The sequence below is a fragment of the Hylaeus volcanicus genome, chromosome 4, assembly GCF_026283585.1.
Source record: "Hylaeus volcanicus isolate JK05 chromosome 4, UHH_iyHylVolc1.0_haploid, whole genome shotgun sequence".
NCBI classification, from domain to species: domain Eukaryota; kingdom Metazoa; phylum Arthropoda; class Insecta; order Hymenoptera; family Colletidae; genus Hylaeus; species Hylaeus volcanicus.
Window position 1 is genome coordinate 19,750,713 of NC_071979.1, and position 21,895 is coordinate 19,772,607.

A 21,895-nucleotide genomic window follows, 5' to 3' on the forward strand; every position below is an offset into this window, starting at 1 on the left:
GTTTCTCAAGTATGGAGAGTCTTGCAGCTTGGCGATTAGTTATCTGTTCTTATATGTAGTTGTAGTTACTCAGTCACAGTCAAGAAGTTTAGCAATGAATTGGAGACCCCACATTGAACACAGGCAATACTACAATACGTTTGTTAAAGTGGATCAGTCTTGTAGTCACATACAGCCTTAAAATCAGAGGACAGCTTTTACTACAAGATAGTAACTTGTACTCAGCTGTACGTATAGTCACATATAGTCATTTATAGTTCCTTATAGTCTATAATAGGCACGTACAGCCTTAAAATCAAAGAACAGCTACTACTACAAGTTAGTGACTTGTACTCAGCTATACTTGTAATCACTTATAGTCAATTATAGTCGCTTATAGTCACGTATAGTTACAATATAATAATACACATGTAACATAAAATCAAGTCCTCGAACATCCTGCATACCTCGAGCAGGATTCCAAGATCACCGTAAATTTGAAATTTGATCCACGCTTTCGCTATTGTCCGACGTTTCACGCGCGGGTACGCGAAAGGCAGGGGGGGGGGGGCGCGATATGCGCCGTTTCGGAGTACACTGGTAGCCTTCGTTGGCTTTCAGACTTTCAGCGAACCGAGCGGGGCAAACGAGCGTGCCGCGATCGTTCTGTAGCTGCCCCGTTTCAAGGAAAGCGCAGCACCATTGCGATACACGATTCCGTAGGCAGATAAGTAGCCGCGACGAACGCGTAAGAGGATTCCGCGCGGCGGAATTCGAAGCCGCCGAGCGCCATTCCGCCCGACGCATTTGATTTTTCATTAGTCGCCACGAGATAAAGCGTTCAACGAAAAGTTTACCGCTGAAGCTCGCAATTTTTCGCGAAAACACGCGATCAAATCGTGCGAATTTTTCTATGGTATGTCGCAGAGGAGGGGCATTGGTCATTGGCATTTGTAATCAATTGAATTCTACAGAAATTGAACGTTTAATTGGAATCAAATTACTGTGTATTCAAAGGTTAAATGGAATTTTTAATTGCGATTGATCCTCGATCGTAACGAAATTCAAATGCAATTGAAATGTCAGAGATCAATCGTGATTCCTGGCAACTGGAACAGCGCAAATAAAATCTTCAAACAGCAATGTGACTCGTTTCGCGGGGTCAACGAATCGCAATCGCAGTCTCTCGCTCGTGGGCTTCGCTGGAACCACCTGGTCGATGGTTAACGACGTTGCTTTCTAATTGCGACACTTTCGAACAAAGGACGTTTTCAGATTAAAGGTGTCGCGGCTGGTGAATTGCGTAATAACTTCGAGCACCGATTCGTTGCATGTGTTTACTCACGTTGCTAAATAACAATACCGGTTCGTTGGAACTGCGAGCTTAACTGGCTGGAAAGACTGACTGATTATACTTCAGTAGCTTCGATTAGCTGCAATCGAGTATGAAACTAGACGACTTTATTACTGACCAGTATAGAGTAAAGGACTATGTCTGTCTGACCCACAAGTGACTACAAAGCTAGGTGGCAATTATGAGTCTATAAGTGACTGCGAATTACAGAATGAACCCTTTTAGGCATGAATTATTATTTTTTTCGTACTAATGTTATTTAATTTTTAGAGCGAACTCGGACTAAAAGTAGTATAGGAAAAATAAAAAAAAAAATCCTAATAGCGTACTTTTCGAGAAAAACTGGTCTGTCTTCGTGTGCACAAAAAAAAAATATTCGCCCTGAACGATAGTGTTGATAATTTTTTAATTTTTTGTCCTCAATTGTGGACGCCAGGTCTGAAAGGGTTAAGTAGCTTGTAAAAGTGAAACGACTATGTTAGCCTGATTATAAATAACGATGGAAATTATTACTTGTTCCTAATTTTCAAACACTAGACAATCCTCTCTCGTCCGTACATTTTTGTAATGCTTCCTGCCTCCCTAAAATTCCAAACTTCAATTTTTGGACGCGCTACGCGCGATGAATACGAATTAAAGCGCTCCCGTCGCTCCTTTGTTTCCCACGACGCAGCGGCAGCGTTTGACAGTACGAAAAGGGAACCGCTCGTTAATTGGCCACGATGAAAGATAATTCCCTCTTTTTCTACCGGGAGCGTCGATCTGCTTTTCCACTCTTGTCAACGCGTGTCTTTTAACGAAAAACTCGTCGCGTCGGTAATTAATGGCGAACAATCCAATCAGCCGGCGACGAAAATTTCGCTCGTTTGTGTCTTTAATTCCATCGGGGCAACGTGCTCGAACGAATCAAAGCCTGTTGATCGACGCGGGGATCGGTCAAATTGCGCGTAACAGCCGTTCGTTATGTTTTTCGAGTTTCGCGGCGATCCATCCGGCTGGAAAACGTCAAATGCGTTGCGGGCTTTTTGTTACAATCTAATATATTAGGGGTGGTCGACGTGGTATTGTCGTATTTTCATATGAAACTTTATTGGGGAAATTGAAACACATAAAATACATTTTAACCACTTAGCCAGCGCGAAGCGAATTCAACGCTGTCGTCGAATGATGTACAGTGTCCGTGCTCGGTGTGCCTGGATAAACGAAGAGTGAAATTGAAGGGGACGTTCGTTTTGGAGTAGCAACGTCTAAATGTATATTCGGAATTTCCTCTAAATTGGCTCTGAATGCAGAGATGGAGCGAGAAAATAATCGTAATTCATTGTTTCTTTTACTTTTTTCTAGGTTCATTAGCGAGGAAACAAGAGTCCCTCTGCATTTCCTGTTCCCTCCGCTTCTCTTCGAATTCCCAGACGCTGTGCCGTTAGGCTACAGCAGGCTTAATGCCCACAATTGACTGGCAGACTAACGCCAATTACGCAGACGAAAAACGCTGATTCTCGTGGGTCTTGGTCGAATCATCTGGTCCAACCATGACTCTGTAACCTGGATAACAGGATCATAACTGTTATAAAGTTGAAAGCTCCGGAAAGTGTTGAAATAGGCTTGAAAATTTGTTTGTGATTCCTCTATAAATGAACATTTTTAAGGTATTTGTAAGTAGACGTAGACCAATTAGTTTATAAAAATATTAGGTGCAAAACAGGCCATATTATCATTATCATTATCACCGATCATGATCATTGCTGTTATTTTTATAGCCATCGTGGTCGTTATCATTATTTACATCGCTACCATAATCATTATGAACATCATTATCATCTATATTATCGTAGTTGTTGCACTTATTATTATTATTAATTTTTCAAACGAGATCCAAAAAACTTTTTATCGTTTACAAAGCTTCAAAAAGAATCCTTCTTACTCGACTCTCGGTAATTCATCAATGAATCATCGACGCCTAACTACAATCTCCCAGAACCCGTTCTTCTAACAATGACTTATCCATGGACAGTAGCAGAGAGCATCTCGGCACCCTGTACTTTTCCATCGACTTTGCTCCTTTTGTTCCGTCGTTGCGAAATGGTCCTCGCCAATACACGGTGTCGAGTTCGTCCGGTCAGGAATAATTTGTTTTGTCTGGGTCCGCAATCGTGTGCTTCTTATTGCATCGAGAAAAAAAAGACCTCACCTAAGTACATTCATAAGAAATCCTTTATGATCATAAATTAAAAAATGCTCGAATAAAATATACACCTGACAGGAGTTTGACTAACAAAGTAGAACCTAACATGCTGAAACATCCTGTTGAGACGTTCGATTAAAAACATAGATTTTCCATAGATTCTTGGATCCAAAATAGAGCGCAATATCATCCTTCAATTTTCCTCAAGAACTGGAAAAAACTATCGTTTCGATTCGTCAGATTCCGAGGTAAACGAAACGAAACTGGCATGGACGGATTCCAGTTCGCTTCCCGAGGTGAAAAATCCGATCAATTAGAGGTAACGTCGCATCGTGAAAGTTTTTAGCTCTCCCAGGGAATAGATTGCAGCATTGTGGGAGCCGCGTGACCATAGACGAGAACACACGTCGATTGTCGGATGCACGCGAGGGCAGATAAACAGCTATCTCTCGTTTGTAAAACTTCACGCTTCCGTACTTTGACCGAGGCATGATTTACGGAGCAGCCTCTCTTTGATGCCAACAGGCGGGTTCCATCTCTCCGACGCCACTCTTTTCTGCGTCGCGCGGCACAAAGTCGGAAAAAGGCAGACCTTGCCGCGGCATTCCATAAAGGTGACGCGGCTCACAGAACCCAAGGAAACGAGCTCGATTGACGCGCCGTGTATTGTCTCGAACCGCTGTGCACCGTTGGACACATTTCACGAAACGCCCACACGTACAATTAAGAATCCGATACGTTCGTTGCCTGGCAGACTTGGGCGTTCTTCGAATAAAATATTTGGGAAGTGATTAAGGGGTTTTCGAAAAAGTTCGTGGCGTTTTCTCGCTAGATGGATTTAACATTGATGTCATTTGAGATTGCAATGCTTTCGGACAAAGTGCTCTTTCAAAATTTTGATGTCAAAGATGCATCACGCTGTGATGGACCAATCACAGAACGATGCAATGAAATCATGTAAATGGTTGAGAAACGTCACGAACTTTTTCGAACACCCAATATTTAGGTAACGTAATACCTTGTTGGACTGGATATTCAAGAAATAATGTTGTAGTGTCAGCGCTTCCGATACTCAAGAAGATAGAGTCAAACGAGAACAGGAAACGTAGGTGAAGGGATTGGTCGTGGAAGAAAAGCGCTCGACTGTGAATCCGAAGATCGTAGGTTTGAATCTCTCCGTGCCTTATTATTATTTTTCGTTCAGACCTTTATAATACGAAGAGATTCACACAACTTCATAAGGATTTAAGAGAAGGATTTGCGAAAACATGCAAGTATTAATAAGAATAACCAAAGATTAGTGAGAATAAGCAAGAGATAAACGATAAGAGAGCCGACAACGGGATTGATATTCAACCAATACGAAGGGATTCACAACAATTCACGAGGGTTTAAGAGAAGGATTTGCGAGATTCTCTAGAATTCTCAAGTATTAACAAGAACGAACAAAAATCAGTGAAAATAAGCAAGAAACAAGCGCTCAGAGACCTAGAGCCAACGTTGTCGAACATTCGCGAACCGTCGTGCTAGGAAAGTTGGGTTAGAAATAAAGAAAGTCAGTCGTTAAATCGAGGTTACGTTCCGTAACCAGATGTCAAGAAGAAACTAAGACGAAAATGGCGCAACTTGCCGCGAAATTAGTACGCAGTCGCCGCGCAAAAGTGGCCCCAGTCGCGTCGGTTCCCAATTCGTAGTCGCTGGAGGCGCGAGACTCTTCAGCGTGGGAGATTGTCTTGTTGCAATTTTGGTAAATTTCTTCCCGTTCATGCATAATAAATAAACCCGCGAATCGGGAATGATGATGAACGTTTTGTATGCAAATTCGTAATGCCTTCCTCGCGTTCTCGCGCGTCGAGTTCGTAAATTTCATCGGCAACCACCGTGCGCACCGGTTACCATCGGTAACGCGATCATGGCAGACCGAACCCGGACCATTTTCGATCCAAAATAGCTGCTCCCTTTCGCCAGACGGTTCTCGAAACGTAGAAATTGTTTAGGAGACCTCCGGTCGCGAACAGTTCGTAGAAATCTCCCCCCTTCATGCATAATAGATAAAAGCATGGATGACGATCGCGCGTTTTGTTTGCAAATTGATACGTCTGCCCGCTCGCTGACGTTCTCAGGCGTGCACTTGGCTCCGTGGCAATGAACGAGACCGTGTTTCATCCGGGCGCAAGTAGCGCGCCAAGAATTTGAAATGATTTTGGCTCGAGCGGGTCGACGACCCGCGCGCCGAAGATAGTCCGCGGCGGAGATCGATTCACGAACCTGTTTACGGGCCACACGTTTCGCGAGGCCTGGTTACGGACACGTGAAAAACTTCCTACGGATTCTTTCATCTCCGAGAACCTAGTTCCTCTTCTACTTTCTCCTATCCATCGCTGGTTTATGATCGGCGCGCGGACTCGCGCGAGCTTCAGCGAATTCGAGAATTTCAATTTCAATTTTTTAGCATCCGTTTACTGGAAATAGAGAAACCAGATGAGTGAGATTATAGACTTGAGGAAAAGTTCATGTTATAGGATCCTCGTCTAGTTGTATATAATTTGAAGTGAAGAGAAAAATATAAACTTCAGAGTTCGTAATTAATTAATGGAAATTACAGCCTTGATTATACAGATTTAACAGCTTGATTTATAATCTACATTACGGATTATTCGAATAGTAGCTTTAATTAATTAATTAATATTACACTAGTCAATTAATTGAATAGCATTCAGTCAAGTGTTCAGTTAGTATAACTTTAATAATCAAATATTCGAATGGTAATGCATTCTAGTAGTGATATATTCGAATATCCACTCTAATAGTGAAACATCCGAGTAGTCATGTCCTCGAGTACTGAAAAATACAGATACTATTCAAACATTTCTATCGAAACAGTATTTAAACAGTCAAGTATCCAAACTACATTCCCCAAAACTCAAATAACTTAAATGCTCTACTCAAATTTTCTCTACGAAATTTTCTGCAAAAACTCTTCGCGCCCTCTTAAACCATAAAACTTCAGTCAAATGATACCTAATGTCTGGAAAGTCATCTGTAACGGTACTATTTCCCCCGAATTGGGGATGATGATCGCGTCCATCATCGTTCCAGTAACTTTCGAGCACACATGACTCCCGATAACGTTTCCCCCCGACGATCGTAGGCTAGATAACTGACGCAACATCCGTGCATGGTGTTCGATCGTGAACGTGATCTTGAGAGGCGTGCGTGCGCACGCGAGCGGATAGGCGAGCGGTCGAACGCACGCCCGTGCACGCGTCATTAATTCGCGTGCAATTGACAGGTAGCGGCAAGGCCGCGGCACCGATCCGAACAGAGCCGTCCTAGGAAGATTATCGTTCGCGCGAATTGGAATGCACAGCCTGTCATCGTCCAGTCCGGATCGGGAGAATTTTCCTTCTGGAAAATTCGACGGCCGGAACAGACACTGGAAAAATTTCAACCACGCTGATTAAACGAGGCTTGTTGCATCCATTGCATGTTCGAGATTCTCTTTTGAGCACTTCGAATTTTTGACGATTATAGTTCTAATGTTTACTTAAATATCTAATTATTTATAAGCACAGAAATTCTTTAAGTAGTGGTAGGAGTAGCATGTTTACTTAAAACGCGCGAAAATGTACCTTCAGCGAACAAAAATATAATTTTATAGTACCTGGCGTGAACAATATAGTTTTGATCGATAGTGTACACGATTCTATGCAGAAAATTAAACAAGAATCGAAGAATAAATGTTATCTCTACACCGCTTCCTTTCCAAGAAAATCGTCCTCGGAAACATCCTGGCGCGCGCGTTTTGCGAACCCCGCGCGAGCAACCACATAAAAACTCATTTTTCTCGAAAACCAAACCTCGTATTAAAAAAATGTATTACCCATTTTCGTCTCATTTTTTCACACAGAATCGCCTCTGCTTCGTCCAAATAGCCTTGACCGTACGCTTCTCGATGAAAACGTAGCACAACCGCGCAATCAACATCAGCGTCGAATAATCACGAGTCCCAGTATCCTACGAGGCTAATTTAATTCCCGGAACAGAGCACGGTAGTCCACGGTCCCGGTTTGCTCTCGAGTCCAGAGTTAATGAAGACGTTCGACCCGCGAAACCGTCGTAGACGAGATTCCATCGCCGCGGATGGAACGCAGGGGATGTAACGGATCCTCCAGATTGGAAACGGTACTTTATTCCTCTCTTGGATCGCGGCTCTCGTGCATGTTAATGCGTCGCTGGTGTCGTTACGGTTCTCTGTCCTTGACGATTCGCGTCCGGAGTGGACGTTCTCGACCTGGACTCGTCCTTCGTCCTGGAGGACTAGACGTCGCCGGTGGTAACCTGTTCGCGGGAATTCGCGCGAAGGATTCTCGATGGGAACCCGTCTGATGCTTCTACGGATCCAGTGACGTAACGAGCCTGTCATAGAAGCCGACCTTGACGTCTCTTTTTCTAACTTCCCGAGTCGTGGCGCGGTGGATCCATTAGAGTAGCGGTCAGCGAAGGCAGCCTTGGCTGCGGAACCGTTCACGGCGTAGCGGATTGATGGACGTGCAAACGACTTGACGAGAAAAGTAATAGAGGCGTTGCAGAAACTGTTGGCTCAGCGATTCTTCTTGGAATTATTTTTATATCTGTCGTACGATTGATTGTTTATGGTCTCTGTCTTGAAGTGAATATGGTCAGACAGGATCTGATGGCGATCAAGATATTGCGCTGGATGATACTATACACTAAGAGCTTGAAGGAATGATTGAGGAGGAGCCAATCCAACAAGATACCGAGGGCAGATAAGAAGAGCTTTTGATCAACACGAGAGGACACCGTAAAAGGCACGATCACTGCTCGTTTATAGATTTTACTCATGCTTCCTAGTGCTCTCGCGTCGAGGATTCGAACGAGCCAGTTTCTTCGTGGAAAGCTCCGGGACTTGGACACCCGTATCTCCTCATTCCAGCGCGATGTTACCGCGGCACGTAGCTCGGAAATGAGGCAATTAATCAGCCCGGTGAATCCGTTTGTAGCGTTCCGAGCGACGCCGTGGAAAAAAGCAAGTGACGGTAAAAGGAGAAAAGTTTAATCAATGTTTACGCTGCTCGCGACTTTGGCGGTGCCGCGAAACTTTCATTTAACGGACGAATAAATCCATTGGTTCGTTGCTTCCGTGTGGCCAGGTACGAGGAGTTATGCTCGTCCCTTTCAGAGGGAAGTGGACACGTTCCGCGAACGGTGTCTCGATCCTTCCCGGGCGATCGCGTCACGATCAAGCGACGAGAAGTATCGTTCGCTAATGTCGAGGGTCGGCTGATACGTCGACGGATAAAAGCAGAGACCGGAAGCTAGGCAATTATTCAGTCGAGCGGCTGGCTCGGGTCAATTGTCCCGATTGCGTACACGGTGGCCGCTGTCGACAGGAAAGCGTGCTCCGTCGCGTTTATCCTTCCGATGGCGTGGAATCTTACGCAGTTGTGCTCTCAATCACTCAGGCGATTATAATAAACGAGAATGAATTATACTGGGTGACTCTTGCAACAAAAATGAATCGAAAATGTGAAATACAACATTTCTGTACGACGCTTCGTGTTCGAGTAAAACAATTTCAAAGACGAGGGTCGCGCGCAAGGAAACGTAGGTTGCTCCATACGTTTTCAAAAGGGATTTTCTCCGTATAGGAACCTCGCAAGAGAAAAATCTTGTAATACATTTTCATTTAAGTTTTTGATGTAGAATCACTTTCCATTGAAGATAAGAGTTTTGTCGTGAAATCGATCCCTTGTTTGCTACTCTTCTTGTGAGGTGACTGAGAAGAACGCTGTAGGACATTAGAACCGAAGTAACGAGTTGCAAATGAGACTTCTTTTACCATTAGTTCACGGGATTTCCCCCGTGTTCTCGGTGGGCCAGCGCGGGGAAAGAAGTCCCCTCCCGGGATGGAAAAGTTTCCAGCGCGAAGTTCGCGCGAAAGAATAAAAATTGTGAAAACTTCCGGATGGCGCGTGAGGATTTCGTGAATTTCAAGCGTTCTTCGTTCCAGAAACTGGCGAAAGAAATTCCAGGACGTGACCATCGTGGCCGCAGAGGAGATTTTCGAAAACTAACCGTCCGTGTTCCCTCGTTGGTTACCCTCGTTGGTTACCCTCGTATTTTTCCTGCTGGACTGGTAAACTACTTTTCAGAGGAAGTTCCACGGTCGAGGATGAAAGCGTTTCGCGATCCCGATAAAATGCGCGGTATTAACGAAGTTCGTGGATTTATTCCTCGAATTCTAACGATACTTTTCCAGCCATTCGCTTCACTCCTGACAATGTAGCTCGGAGTTTCATTTTCCAAGCGAAACTCAAAAATTACAAAATTTGTTGTTCGTAACATTGAAGATTAGTACAAAAGCACTCCTCTTGCCACTTAATCTTTTAAACGAAACTTCCCGTTTGAATCTCATCGTTCGTTACTTTTCTTGAAATCTTATTAATACACTATTGTCCAGTCTTCTTTGTGAAGTAATTGCTCCTCGCCTGAAAAGTGATCTTTATACGATGAACGGGGGCATCCGTAAGAAGCTCGTAAAGTATTGAAGATTAAACTCATTTCCCAGCTTCCGTTGGCTAAAATAATTTATGCGCGCCGTTCCGATTAAACTTCGCTGGGAGGAACAACGTTTAACAACAAAGCGTCGTATCGCGTGGCAGTAATTTATAGCCATATTCTTCGTTAAAGTTCGCCGCGCTTTGCGAGCGCTCTTTTCCTGAGGGCAAGCGCTACCGGGGGATTAAAAAAAAAAGAAAAAACACAATTGTTTAATTATCTCTTTATCTCACCCGTGAGGTACATCGCGAGATTGCGTTTCAACTGTGCTTTCTAAAATTTACTGGTTCCGTGGTAGCGTCTACAGGGTGTTTAAAAAAAAAAAAAAAAAAAAGAGGAAACACCAACCTAGGGGGAGTTACTGCGGCTTCGATGCAGAGGGTACATTCACGAATTTTTTTGTAGTAACACTATTTGGTGGATTCAAATGAGCAATTTTTTACCGATATACTGTACAATAAGCTTTGCAACAATATTTTTTTATTCGCATTCTAACCATTACTGTGGTTAATATATTTTTTTGTCTGTGTATCTTTTCTTTTAAATTTACAAACCTAAACCCAAACCTAAGGGAACTGTAGTCGTCTGATCGAACCAAGTGGCTCTAATTATGGTACTTTTGGTCATTCGATTCGTGGGGATACCCCTTATAATTGGAGTAATGGGTCCCCCAGGGAACACAGGTACGCTCCGCATAGGTGGAGCGGTTTCTCGATGCACACGTGCGGCACGAAGCTCCGTTCACCGATGGCTTTGAGCATCGAACGATCACTATTTCGCCTCTTTCCTTTCAGGGCGATGATGTAACGGGACTTTCGCTGTCGCTGCCGTGTAAGCAACGATGTCCACGCAATGCAACCGCTTCGTGCAGAATGCCTGGAAGAAGGAACTCTGTTCGAACTGCTTCAAGCCGAGAGAGGAGCACACCCTGCCGGAAGAGACGCTCAGAATGAACATCGGCAGGGCTTTGACGAACGCCAAGACTGATAATCTTAAGATACAGGTATGCATCACCTTTCACAAGCCTCGTGTAGAGTTAGATTGAAGCATGAGATTCAGAAAGAGGCTCGTCGTACGTTTTTTAAATTAAGGAATAGGGATATTCTCAACATTAGTCAGCGTTATGGAAAGTTCAGTGAATGTCAGTATGTAGATTGGAGAGTATGGTGAGCAATAAGATTCCATGTACGATTGAAAACCCAAACAAGCGTTTCTTGACTACAATAATCACGATCACTTATATTTAGCCTGTGTTAGGTCTGGAGTTTAACTCACGACTAAAGAATCTCTTCAGTAAACTTGATTCTGAAGTGCCTCAAGAACATCAAATTACACACCACTGTTCAGAAGCCCCCCGCGACGAATCAAACTAACCTAATCCATGCCCTAGGAGTCCATAATCCAGTTCTCAAAAAAATAATCATCCCCCTATAGCAAAAAGCTTGCATTTCCAAAGGAGTTATTCTCACCCCCCAATACAAGTCGCTCTTAACCCCATAGAATCCACTGAGAGCTCGCAACGGAGTTTATCCGCGGAAATATAAAAAAGAAATTGCCAGATGCGACTGGGAAAGGGAAAGTAACGGGGCAAAAGTTTCGCGAAATTGCGGGACGGTGGAGCGTCGTCGCAATTTTACCGAGGGACGTAAAAAGTCTATTGGACATCGGTGTAACATGCATTATGGTTCGCGCAGTTGCACATAAATTCTCTTCTTACCGCGAGTCGGGGGCATCCCCGACGAGCCGGAGCATGCAACGGGTCTCTAAGCGCCAGTCCCTTTTACTCGGACGACCCAGTTTTACAAACTTGATACGGCGATCAATAATGTTGCGCGATACGCGGCACAGACGTTCCTAACAATTTTCTGGACGTGGACGGGACGGTCATCTTCGTTGATGATCGCTCAGGTTCTATGGGACGTTCGCTCCTTCTTCGGAGGACCGTGTAGAACGAACGTCAACTACTTGCGGATGTTGGGGGTGTAGACTTCTTATTAGATCTGGAGTAGTGATTCAGGAGGTCGTGAAAGAAACGTGGTGATGTCTTGACTGAATGTTGATGATCTCCTAAAGACATCATGTCGAATGCTTCGATGACAGAGGATATATAGACATCATGTTGATGTTTCCGATGCCAGAACATCATGTTGAATGTCCTGGATGTCAAAGAGTGTACATACATCATGTTGCTATCTTCTGGGTCAGAAAATGTTTCGATATCACGTTGATTATTTCTGTATAAATGTTGTCAAGCCAGAAATACGGATGTCGAGTATCACCAGCAATCGATCGAAAAGCAACCCTGACCATTTTCTACCAGTTCCTATCGCATTTTCCATCGGGCGCGAACGATAACTGGTTCGAGCGATCCGGTTACCCCTAACTTCGTCGCCGCCTTCCGGTTTCCGCGTCGGCTCCCGGCTCCGGAATGCTAATCAACGCGCCTCGTCCCTTGATCTTGCTCGCGAGCGTATTTCTGCTAACCTACTTTCCCGTTTCGCGATTACACTCGTCCCGGAGCTGGTTTTTCCGCGCGTTCCGGAGATCATTGCCAATTAGTGGCCCGATTTCCTGGCTGTTCCTGTAATTCGATCGCGACGGGACGGAAGGGGGAGGGGTGACTTCCAGGCGGTGAACTTCGATCAGCGTTTCGAAACTCGCGAATGGGATATCCGAGAACTGGGATATTAGACCGGTAGTTCCTGGCTTCTTTAAGCTTATAACGCTGTTTGCCGGGATCTGCTTTTTCTTACTTTAAAATCCGATAAAATTCGCCCAATTTTTGTTCTTAAAGAACAGACTGCCAAGACAAAAGGAAACTTAGGTGGATACTTTTTTCCATGCTCGACTATTTTCATGAATGTTAACCATGCATGCGTAACACCAATGGGTTCATACTTACAAAAATGATCAACGATATCGACAGTATCTCCCCTGTACCTCACCCTGAAGATGCGGACTGCTACGTTTGCAAGACGTTGAGAAGCTGATACCAAACGTGTCAACCTTCCGAAAGCCATTCACGCTACATGGAATAATAGCCGCGTTAGTCTTAAATCCAAGATCGACGATATGTCAAAATATATAATTAAATCGAATATAACGGAGCCGACAAAGCCCAGATCGACCCGTAATGCGAACGAAGAGACCGTAACCGCGACTTGGAGCGCCCTGTACCCTCAGCCTCGCCTCGACAGCGTTAATATTCCATTCAGCGTTCCAGTTGAATCGCAGCGAGACGCTCTCATTGTCGAGGAATTCTAAATTTACATGATGCATGCGTCCACGTCGAGAAGGGTGAACGCTTAGCCGTCTAATGCCCGTCCGCGTCCGTTCTCCGCAGGGTGGGCGTCATTCTACCGGGGCACAAACGCGACTTGTGGGCGAGTTTCGAAGGAAACTACTACTACCCACGCGGGGAATATTTTTAAAATCTCGCCTCGTGTCCCTTAATAAAAAAAAAAAAAACACCGGAGAAAACTGGAAAATGGCATCCCTGGTGCACGCTTCGTACCATGTTTCCTCTGGAATTCAATATTTTACACGCTTCGTCTTAAACTTGTGCGGCCGGTGAATGGAGGAATAACGATTCTGTCCATAAAACGCAGTTTGAATGGAGGTGTATTGAAGATAGAAGAAAGAAGCCTTGGTCAACGTAGAAAGTAACGTATTCTAGGTGGTTACTATGTGCAAGCTCAGTTTTGTTTATTACCTGAACCAGAAGTGAATCTAACGAACCTAGAAGGCGCTTTAATAGAGGTATGCTCCCTTTCAAGTGATAATTTCTACGCTAGATGCAAGTGTCTGGACAAAATATCCCGCTACTGTCAAAGCAAACGATCATCGACGCTAATCATTCACGTAGCTCGAAAGGACACATTTTAAATAATCTATATGGTTCGTGGGGATACGATGACGCTCCTTTTCCAGTTACAATTTTTACATTCTGGAATTCTTCGTGCAAGTGAAATTTGAAGGAGCTAACGCGTAGCATAACTTTTGAATAATTCATTCCAAAGGAATTCGCGGTGTCATTTGGATGATCATTCCTTGATTTGCACTTGCTGACTCGTGTCATGAAACTCGAGCGTCGCGGAAAAATGTCAGCGGACATATTCGATGACGCCGATTCTCGGAAACGGTATGCTAACTCGAGAGCATGGAATTTATATTTAATGGGAGACTATTATTCATTTAATTGAAATTTTATTGAGTCACCAGCTGAGCAAATTGAAAGTAGTTCGACTAACTCGGTCGCTTTATAAATGTATCTCGTTAATTGACGATTAGATCGAATCTCAGATGGAAGCATTATTTAATTGGAAGCGAACGATAAGTGAGGAATTTTACTCAAGATTCTAGTCTTCTACATTTTATGGTCATCGAGGGTAATTACCCACTGATGTCTCTAACCAGCCTTTAAAAAACTCCATGATGAGGCATCGAGGGAATTCACAGCAAAGATTTGCACATCCCCGAGGCAGACATCACCGGGTCGCAAGTTTTCATCCAATTTTCAGATTTCCCTTCGTCCGAGCCACCACGAGGATTTAAATATCGCTGTTCGACACCGCTGCGGAGCGCGATGGACAGAGAGACGGAACCGGCGAACGGCTCAGCCAAGTTATAATCACCCGAGCCGCCTATATCCCTTGGTAATCCGGGTTGATAATTTATCCGGAGGAGGACTCGGAAGAAATTCTATTCGGGTTCTGGTTAAGGGGTCCTCATGCTCCCGTCGACCGCCTTATCACCGGCTGTCAGGAAATGAAAGTTCAGGCTGAAGTTAAATGGACGTAGCGGGCGCCAGCGGGCGCGAAAAGACTGTTTTTCCCTCCGTGAAACTTTCGGAGACGGTCAGCTGGCGTTAATGAAAGGCCCCGTTGAATAATTCAGCGAGTATCGGTGCGGTCTTAATTCTCCTCGAGGAATTTCGTGCTGGATTCAAAAGTACGCGACGTTTCGCGAAACTCGATCACGGTGCACGGTTGAGTCGAGATTGGTTAGGGCAGCGGTGTGGAATCTGTGATTGCGAGGTGAGGTCTGCAGAAGCAAAGATTACTGGCGCCAGTAGTCAGGTTAGGAGGAATATGTATGTTTTATTGGTGTTACTATGGCTGGCAGTAATTTATTGGCGATAGTACAATATTACTGGCGCCAGTATTTTTAGTGCTACTATCCCCTGGCGCCAGTGTCTTTAGCGCTACTAACCCCTGGCATCACTATTATTGAGGCTACTATTTCCTGGCGCCAGTAACTCTAGCGCTACTATCCCCTGGCGCCAGTATCTCTAGCGCTACAATTCCCTGGCTTCGCTATCTTTGGGGCTACTATGTCTTAGTGCCAATATCTCGAGAGCTACTATACTTCGGCGTCACCATTTTTGGGACTACTATCCCTTGGCGCCAGTAATATTCCCGATACTTTCAGTCAATATTCCCCAGCAAAGACAGAATTAAAACATTATAAATAACTAAAATTCCTACTAATACTACCCATCCTTTTACCAAGTAAAAATAAAAATTGCTGGCGTTCGCTAAATGCTGTCTTCAGGGACTTATCGCATCATCAAAATCTCCGTCGGAACAGCTGCCCGCTTCGGTGCCACGAAGCGCACAGCTGTTCAAGAATCCCAAGTTACGGTATATCACGGGTAATAAACCTGAGGCCCGAGGCACGAGGGTTGCCGATGCTCTCGCCCGTTAGTCGGTCAACCTACTGGCGCGGCAGACGTCAAGGAGACCCAGCTTGTACACTTTCCATCGATAGTTTCGAGGAAAAAAATTCACCTGAGTTTCTCCTAGCTACAGTTCTACAGTTCTTTGCTCGTCGTTTTCTTCGGGATCCATTATTATCAGTTTTATAGCAATTTCTCAAATTAGTCTGCAAGTTCGATAACTTTACACAACGCGTCTTATTTCAGGAAAAATGCAATTAATATTTTCCAAAAGTAGATAGAGACAGTGATCAGTGTATGGCTGTCATATTGGATGTATCCAGATTTCATACTATTATGATAATTACAATTTAGACAAGTAGGACAAATGTTAACATTGCTACAAGTTTCTCAAGGTTACCTTCACAAGATTTCAAGGCTATCCACGTTCTTTCATTTTCAAATGAGAGTTTGTATAGCGTCACTGTGTCTGTCTTTTTCAGGGTATCCTCCGCGTCAGGACCAGCCATAAGGAGCAGAAGAAGAAGAGCGTCGCGTTCCCCGAATGCCTGACGGTGATAATCGGCTACGGTGGCGATGACTTCTTCACAGACGGTGAGGAGGATGACGAGCAGGACTTCATCGAGTCCTTCAACGGCGACGACGACGCTGTGCCCGACAGCGAGGAGGAACGAGCCTTGGGCAATCTCACACGAGCAAATACCAGCTTCAACACCATCACCGCTAACTTGACGGAGGCGGTCGCAGCGCCCGAGACGACCAAGGCGTCAGCCACGGCGAGATCCTTCGCTTCCTTGATGCTGGGAAGGATACAAAAGGACTCTGAGGGAAAGAAGACCACTCTTTTGGTCTCCGTGACGCCGTTCGGTGGCGACGAATCCCTGCCAACGGCTAAGAGGCCCGTCGACAAGAAGGTCAACGGGTTCGTCAACGGACTCTCTAGTTCCAAGCACAAGCCTGCTGAGAACGCTGATAAATCCGAGGTCAGTACATCCTGTTCGTTTCGGTGCTCGTCCTTGCGAATGTAGACTTAAATGGACGTTTTTACAGATAACGCTGAAGAGCGTGAAGAAGTTGGACGTCAAGGCCAAGAGGGACGACAGGGCGGAACAGAAGCAGCTCTCTGGTATGGAAAAGATCGTGGACATGCCTCTGATCACGTCCAACAGCATCATCTCCGTCATCCAGCGGGATTCTACAGAGGATTGCGACGACGCGAGGGAGAAAACAAAAGAGGGGATGGGGGACAACGCTGAGAGGATCCTGGAACCTGGCAAAGGGGACAAGAGGGCCAACGTTTCACGCTATTCAGTCAAGAAGCTGGATAGCGAGAAGCTGAAGGTTCCTGTTCAGGGCTCTCAGAGCTACGCCAAGATCGATTACGAGATTATCGGCGGAGTGACGAAGAGGTCGCCAGAGATCTTCACGTCCAAAGAGGAGGGGTTGGACAGGGGTATCGAGTTGACGCTGACGCCATTGTCGAAGCACGACAACGAGGAGGCTGAGAGCCAAAGGTCCATGGTTCGAGAAAAGGATACGGTTACATTGTTGACGCATGTTAAGCTGGAGGACACGTCCTCGCCCGTGCTAAGCAAAGTGGGAAAGAAGTTTAGTTTCGAAGAGAGCCGCGAGTTGGCAGGCGAGCCTGATGGAAGGGCAGACGAAGAGGAGGTGACGGAACCACCCGCGCTTCCGAGAAGCCCGCCACCTGTCGAGGTTAGGCCTCCTTTTCAGGGTGAGACCAGCAAGACTTCCGTTATAACCACGGAACCTCGACCGTCTTTCCTTCATGGCACCGTTAATCCAGAGTCCAAGACGAAGCCTGTGGTGCCTCAGAAGCCAGTGAACTTCGCCACCAAGTGTCCTGCTACCGCATTTTCGGATGGGCATCCTCAGACGAAGAAGAGCTACGTCCTGCCACCGCCTTCTGTCCAAAACGCTGCTGGCATACCTGTTCAAACTTCAGGTGAGATGCTCTTCTTCTTGTAATCGGTGGTTCGGTGTCAAGTTTATCTGCTTTAAGGCCAGAGCAAAGTTACAAGTATACTTTCTTCCCGTTGACACGTTCTTTGTAATATCATAATCGATGAAGATGAAACATACAATTTCATATAAATTAAACTTTTTAGACCTGGCTTCCACAATTAATGACATAAAATTATCACACATGAAACTGGAATCGTTTAGAGCGAATATCCTTATTGAAGGAAGACCAGTTTTCTTTGAACACTACGTTATTAGGATTAATTTTTATTTTTTCCATACTAATTTTAGTTTAAGTTAATCCTAAAAATTAAATTACATAAGTACAAGAAAAAAAATAAATCAGGTCCGAAAGTTTTATCGTAACATTTCCTTCGAGACAAAGCAAAAGCTTAGTAAAATTAAAAGAATGAATAACGACTAATTATCAATACGAAACAAGCTATATTTTTCTCGACGTTTTATCTCAAGTTTCTAGTTGCCATTGCAACAAACACAAACGATATATCTTACAAATATAAATCGAAATCGGGTCTCCAAATTTGGTACAATTATTCCAAGCTGCATACGGTCTGGACTAAAGAATATTACAACAAACACAAACAATATATCCTACGAATACAAATCGAAATCAGGTCTCCAAATTTGGTATAATTATTCCAAGCTGTATACGATCTGGAACAGTGAATACGACAAGCACCAGAATCAATTTCAAACAGGCTTAGAAATCATTATCGTCCCAACGATTGGAGTCGGAACTTCCCGTCGAGCCGAGCACCCTCCTAATCCGACGATTGCGCAACACCCAGCTCAGATTTCTCCGGCACCGCTCGATGAAACCACAATTACGCACAAGGAGATCTTACGATCGAGCCAAGCCATCCCCGTAATTAGTCCAAACGGGCCACCGAGCGACTCCCGTTCAATTACCACCATTCCCGATTAATTCCAGGTGCGAGTGGCTCCCCTCGAGAGCAGACGCCCACCCCCCAGACCGCCAAAGACAAGATCGAAGAAGTCCAAGGAGGTCCGGTCGAGATCTCATTGATCGATCAGAGAGTGTGCAACGAAATCCAAAAAGAGGATCATCGCGTCCTGGTCCAGCGAGCTCAGAATGCCGCGAAGTTGGCATGTCAAGAATTCGAATCGGCGAAATCAGCAGACTCGAGACCTCAAGGAGTGAAATCGAAGGCGCCTTTAACGTCGACGAGATGTCAGCCCGCGGATGCTGGCGATAACGAGGCCCTGTTGGTCGAGGAAGACCTCCAGGACGTCCACGTCGAATCGATACGCTCGCCCAGCAAAAGAAGAATGGCTCCCAAGCCCCCAGCAGCCGACACTGCGGAGGAATTGGCGCCCAGTTCGACCTTGTTCGCCAGGAATCCTATAGCTACGTTCAAGTCGGACTCGCCAGTGGTTCGCGAGAAAGAGAAAAGGGAGAGAGCTTCCTCCTGCAGTCCAAAGTTTAGGAAGGCCGTCTCCGAGCTGCCCGACCCAACCAGCGCGCAGGCGGTGGATCCTGCGTCCAGGAGGACGATATCCCTGTCGCAGGACAGTCTGACGACCAACCAGGAGGTCAGGGAGGAGAAGAAACGAGGCAGATCGCGGTTCTCCTTGAAGAGATTCCTGAGGATGGGCTCGAGGAAGGACGTGGACATGGTCGGACACTCGTCCAACGCGAGGATCGACGAGATTCCGACGACCCCGCAGCCCAAACCACGCTTGGAGATTATTCATCCGCTGGAGTTGGATGGCGCCGCAGTCGAGGTAGTGGGGAACGATCGCATCAGCAGGATAAGCGAAGATCAAACCGATTCCTGCGGTTCCAGAGTCGACGCGGCTAGGGCAACTCGATCGCCGCCGTCCACGGGAGCCCACGCAGCTGGTGAGCCTGTTTTCTGACGCTTGGGTTAATAATAGAACCTCCTAGGTCTTGGGTTTCATGATCTGGCGACTTTCCGTGGTCTGTGCTCGAGGACTTCTCGGTTACAGATATCTTCATACGCAATTAATGATTCATCCTGGTGGGAAGATCGCAGGGTGTTGAAAGAATAGTCTGTAGGGCACTAGATATTATCAATGGAGCCCAAAAAATCGCGATGATTGGTAGTTACAAGGACGATACGTTATTTTCTTCATTTGGTTTGGGTTCTTTCATGATTTTTCTAGGGCCCTCTATTTACAAATTCGCAGGTGCTCTTTGTAATCACACCCAAAAGTTCAATATTTTTCAATTCTTCCTAAAACATTAGAGTTCCTCGATTGACTAATATTTCACAAGATTTGTATAATTTTGAGTACTATTTCCGAAGCTTTACGTCCCCCAATATTTTTTGATGTCTCGCATAGCGCCGCGCTACAATGCACAGTATCTTCGGAGGCGATTAACTTCCGAGCACGGACCACCAGCGTTCCCAAGCGCCAGGGTCTTTAATTCCGCCAGCTCCGCGTTAAAATTACAAGCCTCGTAACCTGGCTACAATATTCACCGTCACGTTTCAGTGAGACCCGGAAAACCACCACCACCGCCGAGGAACCAGTCCTTGGAGGATTGGTCTCGGCTGGATCCAGCGAGCAAACCGGTCAGACCGCCGCCGCCGCGCGTGGAAACCAAGCAATTGCCTCCGAGAAGCGACAAGTCTTCAACGAAATCGTCGTCCACGTCGTCGTCCTCTTCGTCGTCGTCCTCGTCGTCCTGGCAGCCGAGCGCCTCGACGACCTCAGACTCGATTTACGCGAATCTGGGTAAGTTCAGGCCCATACAATGTAACTAATGAAATTCACGGCAAGTCTCGATGTTGTAACAGCCATACTCACACGAATCCTCGCGCCAATTGCTTCCTATTATTGCGAATTACTTCTCACGTGTGCATACGTCTGGTGATCAAAATTCGAATCAATTCAGGGCTGCGTGGCCTGACTCGACGCTACCCCTACACGTTCTCATGTGGCACCCCTAAGAGGCGCTAAAGGGCATGGCGAAGGCGCAACGTAGGTGCGCGGTGTCATTATTCAGCTGAGAATTATTATTAATTCTAACAATTTCGAGGTAATTTTTAAGGGTTGATTTTAAAAATTGTGTGTGTTTTTTTTACCAGGAAAATTGATAAATTCTTATTCTTTAATATTTTATTCAATTAATTGTTGGTTCAGTTTCTGTTACCATAAACGAGACTTGAATTGGGTATTAGACTCTAGCGATTGCGAATAGTTATTCTTTCAAGTATATTCATGAAATTTGTGTAACTTTACTCATGACGTGCAGTTCGAAGAGCTCCATCTCGCTTAGCTGCACGGTCAGTGGTGTAATGACTTCGCGCAGCTCTGTTGCGCAGTCTCCCTGTCACGTGGTCGAGTAGGAGAAGGGATAGCGTCCTGTGGGCCGTATATATAACCCTCGGTTAGTAGAAATTTCACTCACAAGGCGTACGTCCGACCGGAAGCGATCCTGTAACGCTGGATAACCGATGATTAACTCTCACCCTTTCACGGTAGTCGTTTTTATAAATCTTTTTCGTTCCTCGTTTCGTCGAGTCGACGTGCGATCGTCGTGAAGTTTGGCCTTTGTTAATAATTTCTTCGCCTTTGTTATTGTCGTTAACTATCATACGTTCGACGAAGATCGAAATAGCGCTTTGAACAACGAGACAATAAAATACGGAAACCGATCTTGTCGGAGCCGCGAAATAGTCAACTCTATACGATACTCTTGATCTATCTTCTCAACTATGCTATATGCCATATGCGTTTTTGTATTGTGCGACTAATCTTTCGAAAGACTATATCCTGTTCACACGACTAACTGCCTTTCAGAGATATTATATGAATATTCACGTATTTCTGTGATACATCTTATTTACAATTATGTTAATGTGCACCGTCGGCGACACTAGCCGTAACGCTAATCGCGGTTCGCTATTTTCGATACAGAAATTTCTTTACCGTTGTCTTGATACACGCCTCCCAGAGACACGCGTGCGATCGAAAAAGTTTGAGAATGGCTGGCTGGAGAAACAAACGAAAGAGAGATGAAACGTATACACGAGAGATAAAGAAAAGGGAGAGAGAATAATGCGATACTAGTTTGTAAATAGAACGAAAGCAACGATGATTCTGTAACCACGAATTTCTGTGT

At 45.2% G+C, this 21,895-nt stretch overlaps 1 protein-coding gene across 6 annotated transcripts in view; it reads left to right on the plus strand.

The window, feature by feature from the left end:
* The window catches only part of LOC128874590 (uncharacterized), a 77,759-nt gene that overhangs the window by 47,885 nt on the left and 7,979 nt on the right, over window positions 1-21,895 (plus strand). For all 6 annotated transcript variants that reach the window (XM_054119442.1, XM_054119447.1, XM_054119443.1 and 3 more), the window contains 5 exons: window positions 10,895-11,103; window positions 16,260-16,760; window positions 16,828-17,743; window positions 18,713-19,645; window positions 20,263-20,505. In XM_054119442.1, coding sequence (XP_053975417.1) covers window positions 10,942-11,103; window positions 16,260-16,760; window positions 16,828-17,743; window positions 18,713-19,645; window positions 20,263-20,505 — 2,755 coding nt within the window. In that variant the 5' untranslated portion in view covers window positions 10,895-10,941. The remainder of the gene's footprint in view (window positions 1-10,894; window positions 11,104-16,259; window positions 16,761-16,827; window positions 17,744-18,712; window positions 19,646-20,262; window positions 20,506-21,895) is intronic.